The sequence below is a fragment of the Salmo salar genome, chromosome 12 (assembly GCF_965601325.2).
Source record: "Salmo salar chromosome 12, fSalSal1, whole genome shotgun sequence".
NCBI classification, from domain to species: domain Eukaryota; kingdom Metazoa; phylum Chordata; class Actinopteri; order Salmoniformes; family Salmonidae; genus Salmo; species Salmo salar.
This window is the reverse complement of record NC_138302.1, coordinates 35,838,866-35,860,000: the sequence shown is the minus strand read 5'-3', so window position 1 is coordinate 35,860,000 and position 21,135 is coordinate 35,838,866. Positions and strand designations below refer to the sequence as shown.

Sequence of the window (21,135 nt, the reverse complement as noted above, 5' to 3'; positions counted from 1 at the left end):
AAGAGGGGCCTAACTGAACTCCTATCAAAGATCAAAGACCTCACTCCTGTCCTCTTTTTTTGCCACAAAAACTTATAGGATTCCTTTGTGAGAAAGACGGGAGCGTTCTTTCGCTTTCGTGTGTGTAAGTGTAAGACAATTGTGTAAGGCCCACTCAAGTGCACACAGCACAATATATATTCCAGGAAGGAAAATGAGTCACTTAGTGAAAATCAAATCAGCCAAACGTCTGGTGAGAAAACTTGAGGCACTGCCACTGGTTAATGTACTCCATGAGTGACAGTTCTGAGAAAAATGCACCTGTTCAAACAACAAAGACTGACATTTTATCAGGAGCGTCAATGGGGCATAATTATTATTTCTTCATTTTGAATTTAACCTTTAATTAACTAGGCAAGTCAGTAAAGAACAAATTCTTATTTACAATGACGGTCTACACCGGCCAAACCCAGACGACACTGGGCCAATTGTGCGCCGCCCTATGGGACTCCCAATCACAGCCAGCTGTGATCCAGCTTGGATTCAAACCAGGCTGTCTGTAGTGACGCCTTGAGCACTGAGATGCGGTGCCTTAGACTGCTGCGCCACTCGGGAGCCCCGGGAATACATGTGGTGTGTGTGGCATTACGGGAGTAATGTCAACACTCTGAGCCCAAGTCAATGAAACCTGGTTTGAAAGGGAGTCCAAAATAAAATGTTCTGTTAGTACGTTTATATGAAGTGGCAGAAGGGATTTTTTGATTTATTGAAACGTTAAACATCGTCAGAAATTTGATATGGGAAATTATGTTTTCTTTGAGGCTATTTGGTTACCAAGTTTAAATGATTGAGGCCCCAAATACAACACCAGTAAAGAGCTCTTTTTGGGTGTAGTGTAATGAATTAGTCCCTTTAAACCTGACTTCAATCAAGCTCAGCAAAATGCTCAGCTCTCGCATTCCTCCTGGCACTCCAAGACTGAAGTTAATGGGGGTTGCCTGGAAGGCGCTAGAATTGAAAACGTTTTTTTTTTATCCTTGGGAAACTTCCACCCATATGGGTTTGTTTGAACCGAGCCACTGGCTATCCCACTAAGTACGGCCCCCAGTCATCTGAATCATTAGATTAGGCTTAGGCACGGCCCGACAAAGAGATTCCCCATCGCCGTTTGTTTCAAGGAGAGGCCCTGCTTTAGCTCACAGATACTCAGCTGGAAGAGGCACTTGGAGGTAGTGCTTCCATGTCAGGGTATCCTTCATGATACACACTGTGTTTTTGTTCTGATACATTGAACTCTTGTACTATATATTGAAATGCACTGTATTTGAACTGAAATACAGTGGTATGAATGAAGGATGTTTACGTGAAAACCATTGCATCTCATACATACTACATTTGAGTGTACTAAACTTGTACTTCCATATCAACAAAGTTACTACAAAGTTACAACACCCAAAACCACACAAGTGAATAATTGTTTTAATCGTGAACTGTCCTCAACTCCTCGTGATAGAATAACAAGTGGGGGAATATTCATGACGGGAAGGCCCCAGATTTGCTTTTTAAGTAGCGAAGGAAGGAGCCATTTTGTGTGAGAAGAAGGAGTCCCGTCCCGGACATGTCAGGGGCTGTTGACAGTCTGCTCTTGGGATTAGCGAGACTGCGGTGCACGGCGATCCTTAATCCCCCACTGTATCGTAATCTATTTACCCGCCATGCTAAGGGGATTTCCATATGAAAATATACACAAGGAGGCTATATGCTGGAAGTGGCAAAGTGCACAATATCAGAAGCCATGATTTGGCTTTTTTTCACCCCTCTTTGGTGTTTCGTTCATGCAGAAGCACTGCTGTTGTGTTGTTTTGTTTGTTGGTGTTTCACAGGGTTGTGACTGAGGAAGATGTGGTCGGATGGAAAGGAGCCCTCCATTTTGTATTTTCTCTTAGATAAACATATTAAGAGTGCGTTGGAGGATATTTTAGAGGTTCGTCAGCCTTAGGGTATGACGGAGGTTTGACAAGGTGGTTGAGAGAAAGCAAAAAAATGGTTAAATACCATTTGCGGGGTGTGAACATTACACGACAGACCTCATCACTTAAATATGACTCTCTGAAGACAATTCAATGCACTTCAAATCTTAGCAATTCAACTCCAACAAAACTGATTCTGAACCTTCTCCTACCAAGTTACATCATAATTACAACAACACGCTGGCAATTTTCTGTAGCCAAGGGAGGAGCAAGTCAAATCAGATTGGAAAACATTGAGGTATAGCTGTTAGTCTTTCAGACAGAGATTCACAGATATATTTGATTCATATACTCATTCACAGATTTGATTATAGCTGTTGTTTAGAGGCCCACAATCAGATGGCATGAGTGGAGCCTCCTGTACTGCACCTGATTGTAATTGCTACAGCCTGTATCAGAGCTGGGTTCAAATCACTCAAATACTTGAGCTGTGCTTGCTTGAGCTTGTCTGGCACAAAGGAACCAATGGAATATTCCAAACCCTCAAACCTCGCCCATCTGGGACTCCAGGCAGGTTCAAGCAAATGCTCAAAGGATTTGGAAGATGTTGAAAGATTTCAAATACTATTTGAGCCCTGGACGGGCCTGTATCCAGCCATCTCTCTGCGGATCTCCCTTCCTTCACACTCAGCCAGCCCTCCACATGCAAACTTTAGACGACTGTCGCGGTTCAGCTGGCGGACAGACGCCTCGTCTACGAGCACCCAGGTCACCGGCAGGTTCCAAGGCAATCAAGGAAGTAGCTCCGTTCGCTGTTGGCTGCCACATCCTCTGTGAATTATTTAGACCGAGGTTGAGTTAGGCCGCCAAGGTCAGAGTGTCACCTGGTTCTAGTTGCGATAGGACTCAAGAGTGTCTACTTGAGGCGTTACTGAGGGTAAGGACCGGGTGAGGATGAGGATATCCCCTTTAAAGCAATGTCAACTAAATTGACCCAAGTTTATAACCTGCTTTCTGTACTTAGCTGTTTTTGGTTGTGTGAAAGGACAGGCCACTTGATATGTATTAAAAATGTAGATTGACTGTAGATCTATGTAGATTCCCCAAGTCATGACGGTCGGAATAGTCGGAGTTTAGATGGCGACTTCAATTCTAATCTTAAGCAGTTAAGTATTATAAAAGTCGTACTTTTTAGTATACCATCAAAGCAAACGTTACAGTTTATCAAACTGTGATAATCTAACAGGACAACGTGAGTCTAGCAGGACAATGCCATTTGTCATTAACGACAATACAGCACACTGTCCCCACATTGTGTTGTCAAAGTTTCCACATCTGAACAATACTGCCCACATCCATAGGAGCAGTTGGCTGCTGTAGTGATGGGACATCAGAACAGGTGTTTGGGGTAGGGACGGCTCAGCAAAATGAGCCGCCATGATTCCTTGAACATGGCCTGGAGATTAGTTCTTCCTTGTTGGATGCAAATGTAGTAAATTCAGGCCTGTTTGCATGGGGGGGGGGGGGATTGGTGGCGGCATACTGGCACTGCCCAGCGGGAGACAGCCAGGCAAACACACGTCATGTCAGCTACTCCTTCTGGGCGCCATGTTTACCCAAACCTGTTTGTCCAGCTGGTCGACTGTGGCTTGGAACACCGCAAGAGCAGGGATTTCTGTTAATTAAAATCGTGATTTGTCCTCTTTTTGTGTCTTGGATCAACAAAATTATACATTACTGTCAACATGCAAAGACAAATGCTCAGCATGCCAGGATACATGTTTGCTAATCTGAATATGTTTTGATTGAACCTATGTGAAGTTTACTCATTGAGCTGGTGGCCAAGGAAAATGCATCTTTGGGCCACTGGAGGGTTTGTGTTAGGAATATGTTGTGTTGTGTTGGTAGTGGAAATGCTCCCCCCCCCCCCCCCCCCCCCACACACACACACTCATTTTACTATCCTTGTGGGGACCAAACAATTGATTTCCATTCAAAATCCTATTTTCCTTAACCCCTAACCCTTAACCATAACCCCTAAACCTATTTTTTTATGTCCCTCAAAATGTTCCGTGTTTATAGTAAAACAAAAAACACACACACACACACACACACACACACACACACATTTGACAGTCCCTCAAATTAAATCACAGAGCCCAAAATAAACATGAACATAATTTGGGGTGTTATTAAATACATCTGAGAATGCATAATGGAGATTGACGTCTTAGTGTGGATTATAATTACATATCTCTTGGGAAATCCTCAAAACAAATACACGCAAAACCTGGAAGTTATTATGCATTTTGTGACGAAGGATCACTACAAATATGTGACTTTATGTAACACAAATGATAAGTACCGATAGCCTATTGCAATTGTTATTCGTAGGCCCATTTCGTTCCCATTTGCAGCTGCACTTCAATTTAAAAAGAAAAACTTGTTAATGAATACCCTATATCAATGAAGTAGGCCTATTATAAAATGGGATAATCTAAGGGCATGATTTTGGTTATTTTATTTTGTTTTCACCGAATGTTAAGTCAAAATAACATACCTGTCTGTCTTCGATTTGACATGAATGGAGACAGGTTGAACAGGAGGTAAAAATGAGTGTGTTCATAATAAAATGTGTCGTGCTATTTTGTCTCATCAACATTTATATAAAAAGTACAACTTCTCTCAGGGGGTTAATGAAAATATATCATAATTAGGGCCCTGTGTTTTGCGTGATCATATGACATAGCAAGATGTTATCCTGCATTTTAAGCTTGATGCAGAAATGAGAAATACGCCCAAAATGTAGGCAATTGTTTAAGGATGGTGCTGGAATATCGGACATGAAAAGAGGATAGTTTGATGAAAAAGCTATAAATACATGTTCAAATCAAGGCATGTCACATGATTGCGCAAAACATAGAGCCCTAATCATAATGGCAATAAAGTGGCACATGGATAAAGAAATAAAACCATCTTTAGGCCAAGTCCATTATTAGCCTTTGAATTTAGAATTTAAAATTACATTTGTTTACAATATACTACTTTTAAAATATGTTCATTCCTTAATAAAGTTCCTTAACAAAGTTCTGAGGGCCGTCAAAGTATTTAAATGAATGTAATCTAAACCTGCCAAAAAAGCCCCACTAGGCTCCACTACATTCAGATAAGAACACTCTTTGCATTGGAAAAACCAATCGTGTTTTAAACGAATCTTTATTATAAAGACACGAATGTACATTTTAAATTTCATTGGAATACTGACATTGCGTGTCTAATTCACATTTTCTTCGTAAAGAACAATAGCAAAATCTTTGACCTTATAAACAAGTGCTGCAATTAAACTTCCAAAATACAACACTACAGTCCGGACAATGAACAATATTCAAGTTGGAATTAACATAAATTTGAATATCAGCAAACTGAAAACAATAGCCGCATCTTAATTTCTAATTTGAAATGGTCTCTAATGGGTAGGCCTATATCAAATACATGAGTATAAAATATCATATTTTTCCATAAAACACATTTTGTGACAAAGGTTCACCCTCAATTGCTCGTTCTTGGGAATATTTATGGAAAATCCATAACACAGTGCTCTTGCTCCATCCTGAAAAAACTATTCTAACTCAAAGGGATAAACTACATACTTCGAACTTGTTGGAGGGCAGTTTTCAGAGTTCATGTGTAGAAAAATATTCCTTGATGTCCCAAAGTATGGGTGAGTGGATCCAATTCAAGCTTGTTGATTCATAAAATGGTCAAAGAAGATGCCACTTGGACAGGCTTTTTCATCTGTGCGTTACTTGAATTTTCCAAACATTAACTTAAAAAAGGCTTGATAATTGTCTCTACTATTAGTTAACTTCTTAATGCTTTGAAGAAAAAAGCTCTTCAACAAAAAAACGAAACAAAAATACTTATTTGAAAGGGGGAAAAAAAGTCACAAGACTTGGAACCGCCAGGAGGAGGCCTGGTCTTTGTAGTCCAAGCAGTCGGTGGTGTTGAAGTTGAGCTTCCATGAAGAGGCTGCGGCCGCGGCCGTTTGTTCTTTGTAATCCAGACAGTCTGAGGAGTTGAAGGCCAGGCCGGCCCCGCTGTAGGCCTGGTGGTGGTGGGGGTGGTGATGGTGGTGGTGCCCTGAGGTCTGCCCTATGTGGTGGTGCGGGTGGCCAGACATGGAGGAGCCCGTCATGGGGCTGAGCTGATGCGGATGGTGGGGGTGGTGGTGAGAGTGCATGGGGGCCAGGTACGAGCTGCATTCCACCCCTCCGAAGTAGGAGCCCGTTGACGCCGGGGCGGGGTAGCCCTGCCCATAGGACGCCGCTGTCTGGCTGTAGGACACCGGGTAGGAGGACGTGCCTCCAGTACCTGACACAGACCTCTGCATGCAGGAGGCACTGGTTGGGGGAGCGGGGTCGGGGACAGAGGGTGGTGCGGGGGCCGGGGAGATGGGCGCAGGGCTCCAGATGGAGGACACTGGGGCAGTGACGGAGGTAGAAGTGCTGCTCAGGCCTTGGCCTCCGTGGCCGGAGGGATGAGAGCCACCGGACGAGGCAGAGGAAGAGGAAGAGGAGCCGGTGCTGGACACTGCCGGAGGGGTGAACTGACCACTGCTCTCTGAGCCTGTGCTCTCCCTGGTTGGAGAGGACTTCTTCTTGGCAGGCCGGACTTTAGCATTGTTTCCACTCTGGGCCTGCTGACGACACTTGGCTCTCCTGTTCTTGAACCATACCTGCACAACAAGAGGCAAAGGGTCAACTTTAAAATGCTGTATGTCAGCTGTCCAAACTAATTTGCAAAACATTGATTGAGTAAGCAGTTGTCAAACTGGTCATGCCAACTTGCGACAAACTGTATAACTATTTCCATTTGATAATATTGAATGCTTTGTAATTTGTACAATTAGTGGCATACATAGTACTTCATTGCAAAGGCATAACTGATATCAACTCTGTCAACCAATCGGTCATATCTTCTTGTAGGTCAACAAAACCACATTATTCTTTATTCACTGATTCTCCTATCCCATTTTAGGCATTGCAAACACTTGGAAATGACATGAAGCTGTTGTGCAGTCAGCGTTCGATTTGCAGGCTACCTCTGCACAGGCTTGGCTGCCTACCCTGCATACCGTGCACATTTCTCAGCTAAATCAGTGAAACTCTAGAGGAAGCTGCCATAATTGCAGTAAGCCTGTGAGAGGGGTACAAAAGCTGGTTACATAAAGGCTCTCACACCCATTTCAAAAGGGGGCTCATAAGTTCTTAAGACGGCCCTTATGTGAGAGCTGAACATAAATTATATTTTAAAACATGGAATTGTATGTATTTGTTTAACTATCATAACCAGTTATGATAACAGATTATGCATATTGTTTATTCGTGTAGTATACAATTGCAGCTAAGAGCTGAATTGCAGTGTAGGCTACTTAACATTTAGCCCAAATAAATACTCAACTGTGTTGAAACTCATTAAAATCCTAAATAAAAGGTAAAGTATTGATTGAAAGGTGTAGTAGTAGGCCTTGTCCTGGTCGCTGCAGTTTTGCACTGCAAGTTCAGAAAGTTCCCACAAATGGCCCACAAGTTCACACAAACAAGTGTAGGCTACAGTACAGTTGTAACTAAATAATTGCAATTCTGTACAAACTTGGACTCTAGACTCAGGCAAATTGATTTTCAGTGCGACTTCTTCCCGCATGAAAATGTCTGGGTAGCGCGTCTTGCCGAAAAGGGACTCCAGAATGTCCAACTGAGTGCGAGTAAAAGTTGTCCTCTCTCTCCGCTGTTTCCTCGGATGCGCTGAAATGGAATAGAAACCTGTCAAAGGAAACTCTTCGAAGCCATTTCGATCTGATAATAAAACGAAATGAAAAAACACCAAAACAAACGAGGTTCAATATAAGTATTCAAAGCTTCCATCTCATATTTCCATATATTTCAGAAATAGCTAGCTTCAAATGTAAGTGTTTCTTCAAAACGAAAATAACCTGTGAATGAGATATATATATATAACAGGTTTAAATCACATAATATTCTGCACTACAATAGGCCTTCACTGTAATCACACTAGGTCTAACAGTTACTTAGTCATGTAACATGTGGAAACGGAAAATAGTGCGAAGGAATGAATCTTGTTATTAAATCATACAATCCTAATGAATCTTGTTATTAAATCATACCATCCTATAATTTGACACCAACTTGTGTTTAATTATACGTTTCCGTGCATTTGGAAGTGTGATAATGCACATGGAATGTATTGCCGGAGAGCAGTGTGTGCTACCCGGTCCTATATTTTTCAATAATGAGCAACAGACAACTATCCAATATAACGTCACAGGTGATTCGGATTTGGCACAGTTAGTGTGAAGTGTTTGGGGGGCGTTTTACCTGGATACCCCACTGATGGGTGCAGTAGGTCCATGGCCGTACCGCTGAGCCCCATTCCGTTCATGCCGTACGGGGCCTGTTTGAGGTATGACATCATGCTAGAAACGGAAACGGGGAAACCAAAGTCGGTGCGGAAAAGTTCGATTCCCCCGATGTTGCAGTCCCTTGATGAAATCCTGCAATGGAAAACGCATTGTGAGTAGAATGTGAAAATATATATTTATGTTGGTTACTCGTTTATATTTAGTAGCCTACAAAGAGCAATTCAGCAAACTACATTTGATTTTAATAATTAAAATGGCCCTATATTCAAATGATGGTTAATTAAATTGGAAATAGCCTGAGACAATATCAAAGCCAACTTATATTTCCAATTTCAAAAACTTGTTAAATTCCAGTAGCCTATAGGGCTTTTTGATTGAGACTTCCAACTTTCACCCGAGTCGTATCAAAAGTGAATCAAAAAGCCGATTTCCTCTCCAAAAATCCAAAGATTAGCCGTTTACAAAGGTTTCAAACAAAGTATGACATGACGCGTTAACATGGCTAAATGATATCCAATTATAAACTCAGGTTGCAGTCATCCATCACTACAGTAAAGAAATAATTACGGATGAAATCTGTCGCCAGTCGTGTATTAATTCCATTTGACGCATGACTCCTATGGCCAATCTCTAAACCCTTTTTTTGATAAATGCATCCACTGTTAGAAACATTACATTCGCCATTACGCACATTTTCTTTGCATAGAGAGGCCTGTGAGATAAGATGAATGACTTTGATCAATAAAATAAAGCATGCCTTTGGACCTAGATAAATGGGTTCACAAACATGTCAAGAGTCATAACAACCTGCATAAATCACAGATGCACCCATAAACTACACACAAACTGCCTTATAATCCATTTCACTATTAACGTTGGCCATTTTATGACATAATCAGCACAACTTTAGACTACTTCATACGTAGTTTGTCTAGGCCTATAGGCTATGTAGGGCCGACATGCTACGCCTGCGTAAAATAACAAATTGTCCAAAGTTTCATGTTGAAATGAAAATGGAGTTGGCTGCTTGTCAAATTATTGCATGACATTTTATTTTACAAATAAATATTCTAGGCCTATATAATATCCACATCTTCTGGAGTGTGTTCTACACGATTGCCTAATGGAACATTCTCTTTCAGCAGAGACCAGATGTCACATATTAACAAATGGCTTGTTTTTATCCTAGATTTTTTTTAAATAGAATAAATAACACTAATGATGCATTTTAATCGTTGTTATCATTGTTATTACATGGTTATACCCTGATAATAAGCTGTGTATCCGATTTAAATATGCTCCAAAGCGTATCAAGTTAGAAAAATATTCAAATCCAGATTTCAAATCAAACCAACAGACCTGATGGCATATATGATATCATATGTAGATGCGTTTCAGTAATTGGAGGGGGTGCCTTAATGTAAAGGTTGAAACAAATAGGTTTGTTTTTTTAAACTTCATTGACTGGCTACAATGTATTTGGCCTCTAAATAGACCTACTTGGGTCCACGCTGTGGACACGGACCAGCTGATGGATTTGTATTGAGGCGTAAATACTTCACTGTATTTCCATAACCGCAGGAAGGAGTTTAAGCAAATGTTAATGGCGAAAAACTCTGTGCAAAATTAACTCTATTGCGATTCAGATGAGAGCCCCAGGGATACCATTATAAGAAAAGGTCTTATGAGCAAAATAAATTAACAACACCTCAAAGATATACATTCCATGTGTCTTGTCAGGCCTCAGTTTTTCCATTCAAATAATAAGCGCACAACCAAACCAGAAGTTGCATTTAGGATATTAGTTTACCATAAAAAATGAATTTCCAATGGGGAGTTTACTGTCAGGTAATTCTTGATAGCTTCCCCTGACGAGCGTGATTCTTTACAACGACCATTTCCAATGAGCGCACAACCGTTTCCAACGCAAGTTGCACCTAAATACAAACTTCGTAGTCTTATCAAATACAAATACATCGTTTTAGAAGAATATGAATAGATTACAGTAACCTAAATAGTATAAACAATTCCATCAAAATGACGAATAACAACCCAGAAGGAAGTAGCCTAAACGGACTAGACAGGCCTATATAAGACAACGAAAACTTTGCATTTACCACTCACCTTGCGTTTGGGATCCTGTTTTCTTACTGGCTTTATTTGTAGTCAAGCCAAGAAGATCCCGTACATCAAGAATATCCACATGGAGAAAATGTTCTTGAAAGCGAGACAACCATAAGAAGCTGCGCGCACAAATGGATGAGAAATACGCAAACTGCAAATAAGGAGTTTACATCAACCAACGCAGTTTTCCACTTCGAACCCCAGTTGAGCGTCAGAGGAAAATTTCACAATTGGAAAAAAATAGAATAAAAATCAAATCAATCGCATTATCTTGTGCGTCTTGCACTGTCGTAAGGTGATTGCCAATGTTGACCGATGGAGATTGATCACCTTCTGCCTACCCTGCCCTTCTATGAACGTAAAACACATGCAGAACGGCCCACTTCGTCCAATCCAAGCGCCCGTGCGCCCTTACAGGCGACAGGGGTAACCAGTCAATTGCGAGGATTGCAAGAAAACCCCTCCCCTTCAAATGCTTAAATAAATCTATACCACGTGAGAGCTCACAATTGGAAAAAGTTATACTTAATTTAAAAAAAAACATTACATTGAATGCTCTACTTAGGTGTAGGTCTACGTTGTTCTTAATTTAATTTGCATCTACTAGATTTTGCGTTTGCATAAAAACAAAATATGTAGGCTACCGTAAAAGGGAAATTTAAACAGGTCTCAGTGTTTATTTCGCTCATGAAAAAAACGAACCCTTGAGAGAGAGAATCTTTAAGCGCGTGAATTAACAATTTTCCCATCAAAAGCGATGACGTAAAGTGGGTTGGGAACTAGGCCTACATGAAAAAATGGCAACTAAGAAAATAAATGAGATTACCTAAAACAAAATGTAACGTCTTAAAACCGAATATAGCTTTAGTGTAACCTATGTGATTGATTCAAATAACAAGAAAACTGCTTGCCCTCGGTAGTAATGCATTTTGGACCCTGTGTGGGTCTTCAGAGAAAATCACCTTTCAACGTTGTCATTTTGCCTGTAATTGTTTGTGAACAACACCATCGTTTATACAAATGTAAGCATTTTTTTCCCCATAGTAGCGGAATACTTTCCAAAAGTGGTAAAGAGGCTCTGATTTAACCGTGTAATATATTTTCATGAATATTAATGAATGACATAATCCTCACTTGGATTTCCATTTCAGAATAATAGTGCAGTTCATCCAAACGAGGCTCTCCTCTCAAATAAAGTTTTATATGAATTAAACTGGAGGTGGTATCGACCATCTATCTATATCCTATAACCTAAAATAAAAACACAAAAAAAACGTTTTTCAATAGATAAATGTGCATAAAGAATGGAAAATATAAATTATATTTATATTCGGGATTAATTGTTGAGACCGTCATGAGGTGTCTGTCTCCACTGCAACCGCCTCGGCTGGTGCTTTGTTGAGCTCATATTAAAATAAACTCTAATTGTAGCCGGAGCTGCAATAATAAATCACGAGCAAATAATCAAAGGACTGTCAAGAACATTAGTTAACTAAATGTGATATCAAACGAAGGCATTGTAACATCCTCTTTGGATCTTTAGAATGGCCAAATCATGAGCGTTTCGAATGACAACAGATTTGCACTTTACATTTATTCACACACATTATAGGTGCCATTTTATATGGTAGGCTTTGGCTATGAACGAAATAAGGCTAATATTATTAATTCAAGGTCAATTCCAATAGTCAAGTCAATAAAGTTTTTGTCAGGGCCAAACAGGCCCAATGCATATTAAAATGGCCAGGAAAAAAATATAAAAAGCGATATTTATTGGTTCATCTCACACGTTTGCTCCAACTATTGTATCACTCAAGCGCCCAACATATAGGCCTAGACCTGTCAAAGTCAATGTGATCGATCGCACACAAGTATCAAGATATCAAATAGCAAAATCCCATTGTGAAAAGAGTATTGGACCTAATCCCAAATTGCAGTAGAATTTTCTTAATGCTAAGCCCGTAAAACCAGGGATCAGGGCCACTCAAGGGGTGGGGGTGTAAGGTTTGTCTCTTTAGCTGGCATGAATGGAGAAGGTCGCGTATGTTGTCGGTGCTTATTAAAACGATGATGCATAAAATTCCCCAAGTTGACAGAAAGCATGGGCACACGGAGTCGGTATTTTCTCCCTCTGCCTTTGGTAAGAAAAACCTGTGGCTGTGGAATGGGCTTTGCAAAATCCACCCATGATCAACACCTGCATGCGCGGTAATAGCAACAGATCTCAAAGCTTGCACATCTGCAATACATAGGAGGGCAATCCGTTCTCCCAGAAAGATACCTATGGCGTGTATGCTACAGCTATAGTACTACGCAAGAAGACCAGCACCTCATTTTAAAGTTTTTAAACTCAAAAAGACTTTATCTATGGGTTTATAGTCGGTGTCAAGGATTGAGTGGCTGTTTTATCTTTTTTTGGATACACGCGTAAAAGTGAAGCATTACGCAATGGTGGAAATACACAGAGGTAAGGTGCTCACCTTAATGCGGAACTCTGGTTGGAGACAGTAATCAAATGATCATGGTTTGTCATGCAAGATTTTATCGTGCGCATGGAATTTTAGTTTTGAGGCTCAATATTGTATTTTAAAGATTTCCATAACAGCAGGTTTAACTGCACATTGCGAAATAATGGTGAAAATTGTTTTCAAAAAATAACATAGTCCTATCTATGCCATTAATAACGAAATAGCCGATAGGCAAGTTTTAAATAGGCTATATTTTTTCAAAAGTATTTCAAACATTCTTTCAGCCTATAGGCTACTACTGTAAAAACTTTCAATTGAGAGATTTCCACTACATTAGTCAATGGAGTATATAGGTCTACTACAATGAAAACTCCCATGCAGATTAAATGACTATATTATTGATGTACGTGGTGCCGTGCCATTTCTTTGACGGAGCTGAAACGGAATGAGACCCGACCACAGAAGTCAAAACGTCTATTCGAATAATAATATGCACATGATAATACGTATGAGTAAGACTGGTGCTATGCATGCCGTTCCATCCACACATTACTATAAATGAAATTGTGTTGTGAAATAGTAACCCATATGAATAATCTTCTGATTAAAACCATAACATTCTAATCATGAAATTCAAATCTCGGCTCTATTTACAGAATTAGTGGCAATAAGTCCAGGCTATGTAAACACTTAAAACATTTGATGCAAAACATCATAGGGAAATTAATCCATGTTGGAATCCTAATCATTCAGAATGCATAAAACATTCCCATATCAGTTTAGCTTCAAATGCATATATATATCAAACTAAACTGCATGATTTTTAAAATATAAAAATGATGAATGCATTGTCATTAACCTAGTCGGCTCCTCTAAATTGTAGGCCTATACCATAAGTGAAAGTAGGTCATTAACTCCCATACTTATTACTATTGCAATAACATGCCAAATTATTAAACCACATGAAATAAACAAAACTAAATCTTGTTTACAGTAAAGTCAATATCTATGGCAAATTTACAGCAAGCACATAACATCATTATCAAAGGTGCTCAAGAGACTTGAAAACATATTTGTGATGCATTTTTTGTTAGTTTTAATCTCTCTGCTCATCAACTGACTTTTTTGACTAATAGATCATTGTTGCGTCATTTCCATTAACCATCTTGCATGATTTATTATCAATCACAAGAAACAGGCCTATTATGCTATGCAATAGCTCCACAAGTGCTTAGAGATCACATGACCAACAGGGTGAGTGAGTGTGATGTGTTGTGAGACTCTGCTGCTTGATACTGTGCCGTAATGTAAACACGTGGGATAGGGATGTACTGTACTGTTTCATACAGAGCTAGTTTCCCAGTCTGAAATATCACCTGGTGTTCTCCTCACAATGGAGGCACGAGCATCATGTAGTCCTAGGCACGCCAGCCTTCAACAGGGCACTGGGAGGTCAGATGGGTTGACAGGTAGCTAGCCTACTCACTGTCCATGCAAATAACTGCTAGCCTACAACCAAAGGTAATAGTAGCCTAGTATATGCATTCCAAAATGGTGATCATTTGGCTTCAAACTGACAAGTAAAAGAATAATCCCATGAAAATAATTGGTGAGATGTAGAGGTTTGTAAGGCAGTTGCTGTACAGTTTTCCCATACTGTATGGTTGATTAAAAAAAGGAACGGTTCTCCTGTAATGTAATCTGAATAACACAGCCAGAAGGATAGCAATTTTGAGGACCATGCACTTATCACACAAGGCCTGTCTACTGTCCTGGCACTCAGTTTCTCTTTGTCCCACACTGGCACTTAATGGGGGAGTCAAGGGTAGTCACTTAGCCAGGGTGCCCAGCACTTTCTGCATTCAACAACACTGTATCATTACCTAGCCTAACCGAAAGGAGAATGACCAAAACTCAACAGCCTGGGACTCAGCTGCCATAGACTAAAACACGAGACAGAGGCTCCATGCACCTAATCTTTTTTAAGAGATGGACAAATTTGATATTTTTGAGTGAAATGAATAATTTCTTAATTTTTGTCTGTACACAAATGGATAAATGGGCATGATGTCCCTGACATGAGACACAGGACTTACATTTAAATGTAAGTCTTGAAGACACCATTACTAAAGTTGGTGTTGGTGAAACCGTTAGTGCTTCAATAAAGAATTTGACAAGACCCAAGTATTGAGAGTGCAACGTGTCATACCTATTTTTAACATCTCTTAAAATGGACTTCATATATTGAACATCAAAGCATTACGCAATTTATCATCTTAAAAAATTGACATTCACTTTACTTTCATAGGCCCTCTTTGTGGTATTGGCATGAAGTCAATTTCCGAATTGACTGTCAAGTGAGTGCAAATATTAGGCTACATTGCAACTTACATTTTTTGACAGCTCACATGACTAAACAGGAACAAGAAAGGAAGTCATAATGTGTCATGAACAGAGCAGTGAAAAACAGACATACATGTACAATGAGAGAGGCAGAGGCAGAAAAGGAAGAGTGAAAGAGAGAGAGGGGGGAGCAGAGAGGGAGAGAGAGCAAAGAAAGATAGCAGAGATACAGAGAGAGAGAGAGAGAGAGAGAGAGAGAGAGAGAGAGAGAGAGAACAGAGCTAGCGAGAGGTAGAGAGCAGAGAGAGGGAGAGAGCAGAGGGGAGCATGTAGCTGTCTGTCACAGGATCGGGCCTCCCCGCCCCTCTCATTAGGAAGGTAAACAATGAGGAGAAATGATGAGAGACATGGCAGAACAAATGAGGAGCAGGAGGGAGAAATCAGACACCGGCTTAAAGATCCCACAGCCCACAGTCACCCAACCAACTCAAACCACCATACATACACCCCCATCGCAATTCCCCAAAAAACAGAGTGAGTGAGGGGGTGAGGGGGAGGGACCCTGAGCAAAGAGTAGGGCAACTTTCAATCCTTTTAGGATTAGTCTCTCTCTCTCTCTCTCCCTCTCTCTTTCCCCCCCTCCCTCCCTCTCTTTCTCTCCCTCACTCTGTTCCTCCTCTCTTTCACTCTACTGCCCCCGGGCAATCACGTTAAAACTTGCATGGCCAGTGCTCATTCAGATATCCCTAACAATGCGCACCAGTGGTAACCATGTGAGCGTTGGCAAGCCATACAAGAATGCACAGGTTCAGTTCCCCGTGACCCTCCCTATGCACAGAAAAAAAGAGGAGGAAAATATACTGAAGGCGACACTGCATTTCTCAGCAGCTTGAGGGAAGAGAGACTTAGGGTGCTTATTTACCAAACCTAAAATGACTAATTTTAAGCCAATCACAATGGTTTTTGGAATCAAACTTGTAATTCAGTGCTTTTACTTTTTGCCGGAGATAGCCTAAATAATTGGGGAAGCAAGATAATCAACTTATGACGCCACACTGGCAAGGGAGGAGTTTCCCATGGTAACAAATTACCTGTAGAATTCTATTATACCTTACCAGCCCAATCTATTTATATTATTTTCTGGTCAGTCAAATGCCATTAGGATGGCCTACTTTTTAGATGAGGTGGATTTGCCTCATCGATGTACAATGAGTTGCTGAAAAAGGATTCACTTTTAACCACAGGGTTACCTGGTTAACAAAGGACTGGCAAGATCAGAGAGAGAGAGAGAAAAAGTAATTGATTTTAGAAAATGTAAAGATGTTAATCAAAATTAATTTTAAAACCCAATTGAAAAATGGAATGTCAGTGTAACCTAGAGTTAAAGGCAGTTGTTATATTAGCATTTGACATTTGTGTATATTTGTGAGGGTTAAAGTGCCTTCACATTAGGCAAAGCAGAGATGAGCTATGCAACACAAGATTACTTCCAAATATTGAATATAGCTACAAAAGTGCAATTGGAGCACAGAAGCAACTTCCTACAACATATACTAACACAATTTTTTTCTCTACACAGAGTGCAGCAGGAGGGAAGGGAATTGCCATCCAGCCTTATCTCCAGTTCCAGTCAACTAGAGGCCCTGAAAGAGTTTGCACCATCATCAGAGCTGGCCATTTGATAGGATTCTGGCAGTGCACCTAATCAATCTATGGCATAGAGCTGCCAGAAGACCTGTAACAAAGCTCAAAGAGCCTCACAAATGGCCTAGTGCACGGGATAAGCCCCTGCACAGGATTACATATTGATTTTGAATGTATAAAAAATCAAACTTATCATATAAAACCCGAGACGCAATACAAAAGTAGGCAGTAGTCTGTGCATGAATCCCCCCTTTAAGAGCAGGAGCGTCAACTTTCAAATACGGAGACCCCGAGCATGAACCAAAACCTTTAAAAAATGGCGAGTGAAATCAAAGGCCAGGGGTGAGGTGTGGTAGCAGCGCATTGTTGAAGGGAATCCCGACAACTCCACCTTGCATTAAATCAAATAAAATACAATACAATTGTATTTGTCATATGCGCTGAATACAACAGGTGTAGACCTTACAGTGAAATGTTTACTTACAAGCCCTTAACCAACAATACAGTTTTAAGAAAATCCCCCCCCAAAAAGTAAGCGATAAGAAAACAAATGATTAAAGAGCAGCAGTAAATAATAGCTGGGCTATATACAGGGGGTCCTGGTACAGAGTCAATGTGCGGGGGCACCGGTGTCGAGGTAATTGAGGTAATATGTACAATATGTAGGTAGAGTTATTAAAGTGACTATGCATAGATAATAACAGAGAGTAGCAGCAGCATATAGGGGGGGGGGGGGGGGGGGGGGGCAATGCAAAAAGTCTGGGTAGCCATTTGATTAGCTGTTCAGGAGTCTTCTGGATTGGGGGTAGAAGCTGTTTAGAAGCTTCTTGGACCTAGACTTGGTGCTCCGGGACCGCTTGCCGTGCGGTAGCAGAGAACAGTCTTATGACTAGGGTGGCTGGAGTCTTTGACAATTTTTAGGGCCTTCCTCTGACACTGCCTGGTATAGAGGTCTTGGATGGCAGGAAGCTTGGCCCCAGTGATGTACTGGGCCGTACGCACTACCCTCTGTAGTGACTTGCGGTCGGAGGCTAAGCAGTTGCCATCCAAGGCAGTGATGCAACCCGTCAGGATGCTCTCAATGTTGCAGCTGTAGGTTTTGTTGTGCCATCTTCACGACTGTCTCGGTGTGCTTGGACCATGTTAGTTTGTTGGTGATGTGGACGCCAAGGAACTTGAAGCTCTCAATCTGCTCCACTACAGCCCCGTCGATGAGAATGGGGGCGTGCTCGGTCCTCCTTTTCCTGTAGTCCACAATCATCTCCTTTGTCTTGATCACGTTGAGGGAGAGGTTGTTGTCCTTGCACCACACTGTCAGGTCTCTGACCTCCTTCCTATCGGCTGTCTCATCGTTGTCGGTGATCAGGCCTACCACTGTTGTGTCATCAGCAAACGTAATGATGGTGTTGGAGTCATGCCAGGCTGTGCAGTCATGAGTGAACAGGGAGTACAGGAGGGGACTGAAAACGCACCCCTGAAGGACCCCAGTGTTGAGGATCAGCATGGCGGATGTGTTGTTACCTACCCTTACCACCTGGGGGTGGCCCGTCAGGAAGTCCAGGATCCAGTTGCAGAGGGAGGTGTTTAGTCCCAGGTCCTTAGCTTTGTGATGAGCTTTGAGGGAACTATGGTGTTGAATGCTGAGCTGTAGTCAATGAATAGCATTCTCACATAGGTGTTCCTTTTGTCCAGGTGGGAAAGGACAGAGCGGAGTGCAATAGAGATTGTATCATCTGTGAATCTGTTGGTGCGGTATGCAAATTGGAGTGGGTCTAGAGTTTCTGGGATAATGGTGTTGATGTGAGCCATGACCAGCCTTTCAAAGCATTTCATGGCTACAGATGTGAGTGCTACGGGTCGGTAGTCATTCAGGCAGGTTACCTTAGTGTTCTTGGGCACAAGGACTATGGTGGTCTGCTTGAAACATGTTGGTATTAAAGACTCAGACAGGAAGAAGTTGAAAATGTCAGTGAAGACACTTGCCAGTTAGTCAGCGCATGGTCCGAGTACACGTCCTGGTAATCCGTCTGGCCCAGCGGCCTTGTGAATGTAGACCTGTTTAAAGGTCTTACTCACATCGGCTGCGGCTCACACAGTCATCCGGAACAGCTGATGCTCTCATGCATGTTTCTGTGTTGCTTGCCTCAAAGCGAGCAGAGAAGTTATTTAGCTCATCTGGAAGGCTTGTGTCACTGGGCAGCTCTAGGCTGTGCTTCCCTTTGTAGTCTGTAATAGTTTGCAAGCCCTGCCACATCCGACGAGCGTCGGAGCAGGTGTAGTACAATTCGATCTTAGTCCTGTATTGATGCTTTGCCTGTTTGATGGTTTGTCAGAGGGCATAGCGGGATTTCTTATAAGCTTCCAGGTTAGAGTCCCGCTCCTTGAAAGCGGCAGCTCTACCCTTTAGCTCAGTGCGAATGTTACCTGTTGTCACATGTCAATTGTGTGGAGGTGAGGATGGAGTCAGGCGCAGGACACTGAACTGAGTAAAAATAACGTAATTTACTCTGAAAAATGAATATTCCAAAAATCCATGCAGGGATAACAACACTAACACAACCAACTAACACAAAACATGAAACAATCATGCACAAGACATAATGAGAACCAGAGGGTTAAATAGGGAAATAATCATAACATAATGGGAACCAGGTGTGAACAATCAAGACATAACAAATGGAAAAAGAAACGTGGATCGGTGGCAGCTAGAAAGCCGGTGACGACGACCGCCGAACGCCGCCCGAACAAGGAGAGGCACCAACTTCGGCAAAAGTCGTGACAGTACCCCCCCCCCAACGCGCGGCTCCAGCAGCGCGACGACACTGGCATCGGGGACAACCCGGAGGACGAGGCGCAGGGCGATCTGGGTGGAGATGGTGAAATTCCTGTAACAAGGAAGGGTCCAGTATGTCCTCCACCGGCACCCAGCATCTCTCTACCGGACCATACCCCTCCCACTCCACGAGGTACTGAAGGCCCCTCGCCCGACACCTTGAGTTCATGATGGCTCGCACAGTATACGCCGGGGCCCCCTCGATGTCCAGAGGGGGCGGAGGAACCTCCCGCACCTCAGATTGCTGGAGTGGACCAGCCACCACCGGCCTGAGGAGAGACACATGGAACGAGGGGTTAATACGATAATCAGGGAGAAGCTGTAACCTATAACATACCTCGTTCAGTCTCCTCAGGACTTTAAATGGCCCCACAAACTGCGGACCCAGCTTCCGACAGGGCAGGCGAAGGGGCGGGTCTCCCGGTGCATATACCGGGGCCTCACTACAGTGTCGGTCGGCGGTCGCCTTCTGTCGCCTGATGGCCCGTTGCAGGCGTACATGGGCAGCGTCCCAGGTTTCCTCCGAGCGCCGAAACCATTCCTCCACCGCAGGTGCCTCGATCTGGCTCTGATGCCACGGTGCCAGAACCGGCTGATAACCTAGTACACACTGAAACGGGGTCAGGTTAGTGGAGGAGTGGCTGAGGGAATTTTGGGCCATCTCTGCCCAGGGGATGAAAGCCGACCACTCCCCCGGCCGGTCCTGGCAATCAGACCGCAGAAACCTACCCACATCCTGGTTAACTCTTTCCACCTGCCCATTACTTTCGGGGTGAAACCTGACCGAGACCCCCAGATGTTCCATGAACGCCCTCCGGACCCTTGATGTGAACTGGGGACCCCGATCAGACACTATATCCTCAGGCACCCCGTAGTGCCGGAAGATGTGTGTAAACAGGGCCTCCACAGTCTGTAGGGCCGTAGGGAGACCGGGCAAAGGAATGAGACGGCAGGACTTAGAAAACCGATCCACAACAACCAGAATCGTGGTGTTTCCTTGTGAAGGAGGAAGATCCGTCACGAAATCCACGATAGATGTGACCACGGCCGTTGTGGAACGGTTAGGGGTTGTAATTTCCCTCTGGGCATGTGTCTAGGTGCCTTGCACTGGGCGCACACCGAGCAGGAGGAAACATACACCCTCACGTCCTTAGCTAAAGTGGACCACCAGTACTTCTCACTAAGACAGCGCACTGTCTGACCGATACCAGGATGACCAGAGGAAGGTGACGTATGAGCACAACAGATCAATCGATCACGAACATCAGACGGAACATACTTACGTCCAACTGGACACTGGGTGGAAGTAGGCTCCACACGTAACGCCCGCTCGAT

General features: G+C 42.5%; 1 protein-coding gene across 2 annotated transcripts; it reads right to left on the bottom strand.

Annotated features, from left to right (window-relative positions):
- Positions 1-5,752: 5,752 nt before the first annotated feature.
- On the bottom strand, positions 5,753-10,814 carry LOC106564858 (homeobox protein OTX1 B). Of its 2 annotated transcripts, none has more exons than XM_014131325.3 (4): positions 10,513-10,814; positions 8,345-8,520; positions 7,602-7,753; positions 5,753-6,684 (listed from the first exon to the last, which is right to left on the bottom strand). In XM_014131325.3, the coding sequence occupies exons 2-4, from the start codon at positions 8,439-8,441 to the stop codon at positions 5,893-5,895; spliced, it is 1,041 nt and encodes a 346-aa protein (XP_013986800.1). In that variant the 5' UTR covers positions 8,442-8,520; positions 10,513-10,814; the 3' UTR covers positions 5,753-5,892. The 2 variants fall into 2 exon arrangements, with proteins under 2 accessions (XP_013986800.1, XP_013986799.1); XM_014131324.3 differs by having other exon boundaries at positions 7,602-7,804; positions 10,513-10,800.
- Between the last annotated feature and the right edge of the window lie 10,321 nt (positions 10,815-21,135).

Excerpts from the sequence above, each read along its gene's own strand:
- LOC106564858 (XM_014131324.3), bottom strand. The coding sequence starts at position 8,441 with ATGATGTCATACCTCAAACAGGCCCCGTACGGCATGAACGGAATGGGG. Across the intron at positions 7,805-8,344 it reads CCCATCAGTGGGGTATCCAG|ATCGAAATGGCTTCGAAGAG; the intron begins GTAAAACGCCCC and ends TTTTATTATCAG. Across the intron at positions 6,685-7,601 it reads TGCCTGAGTCTAGAGTCCAA|GTATGGTTCAAGAACAGGAG; the intron begins GTTTGTACAGAA and ends CTTGTTGTGCAG.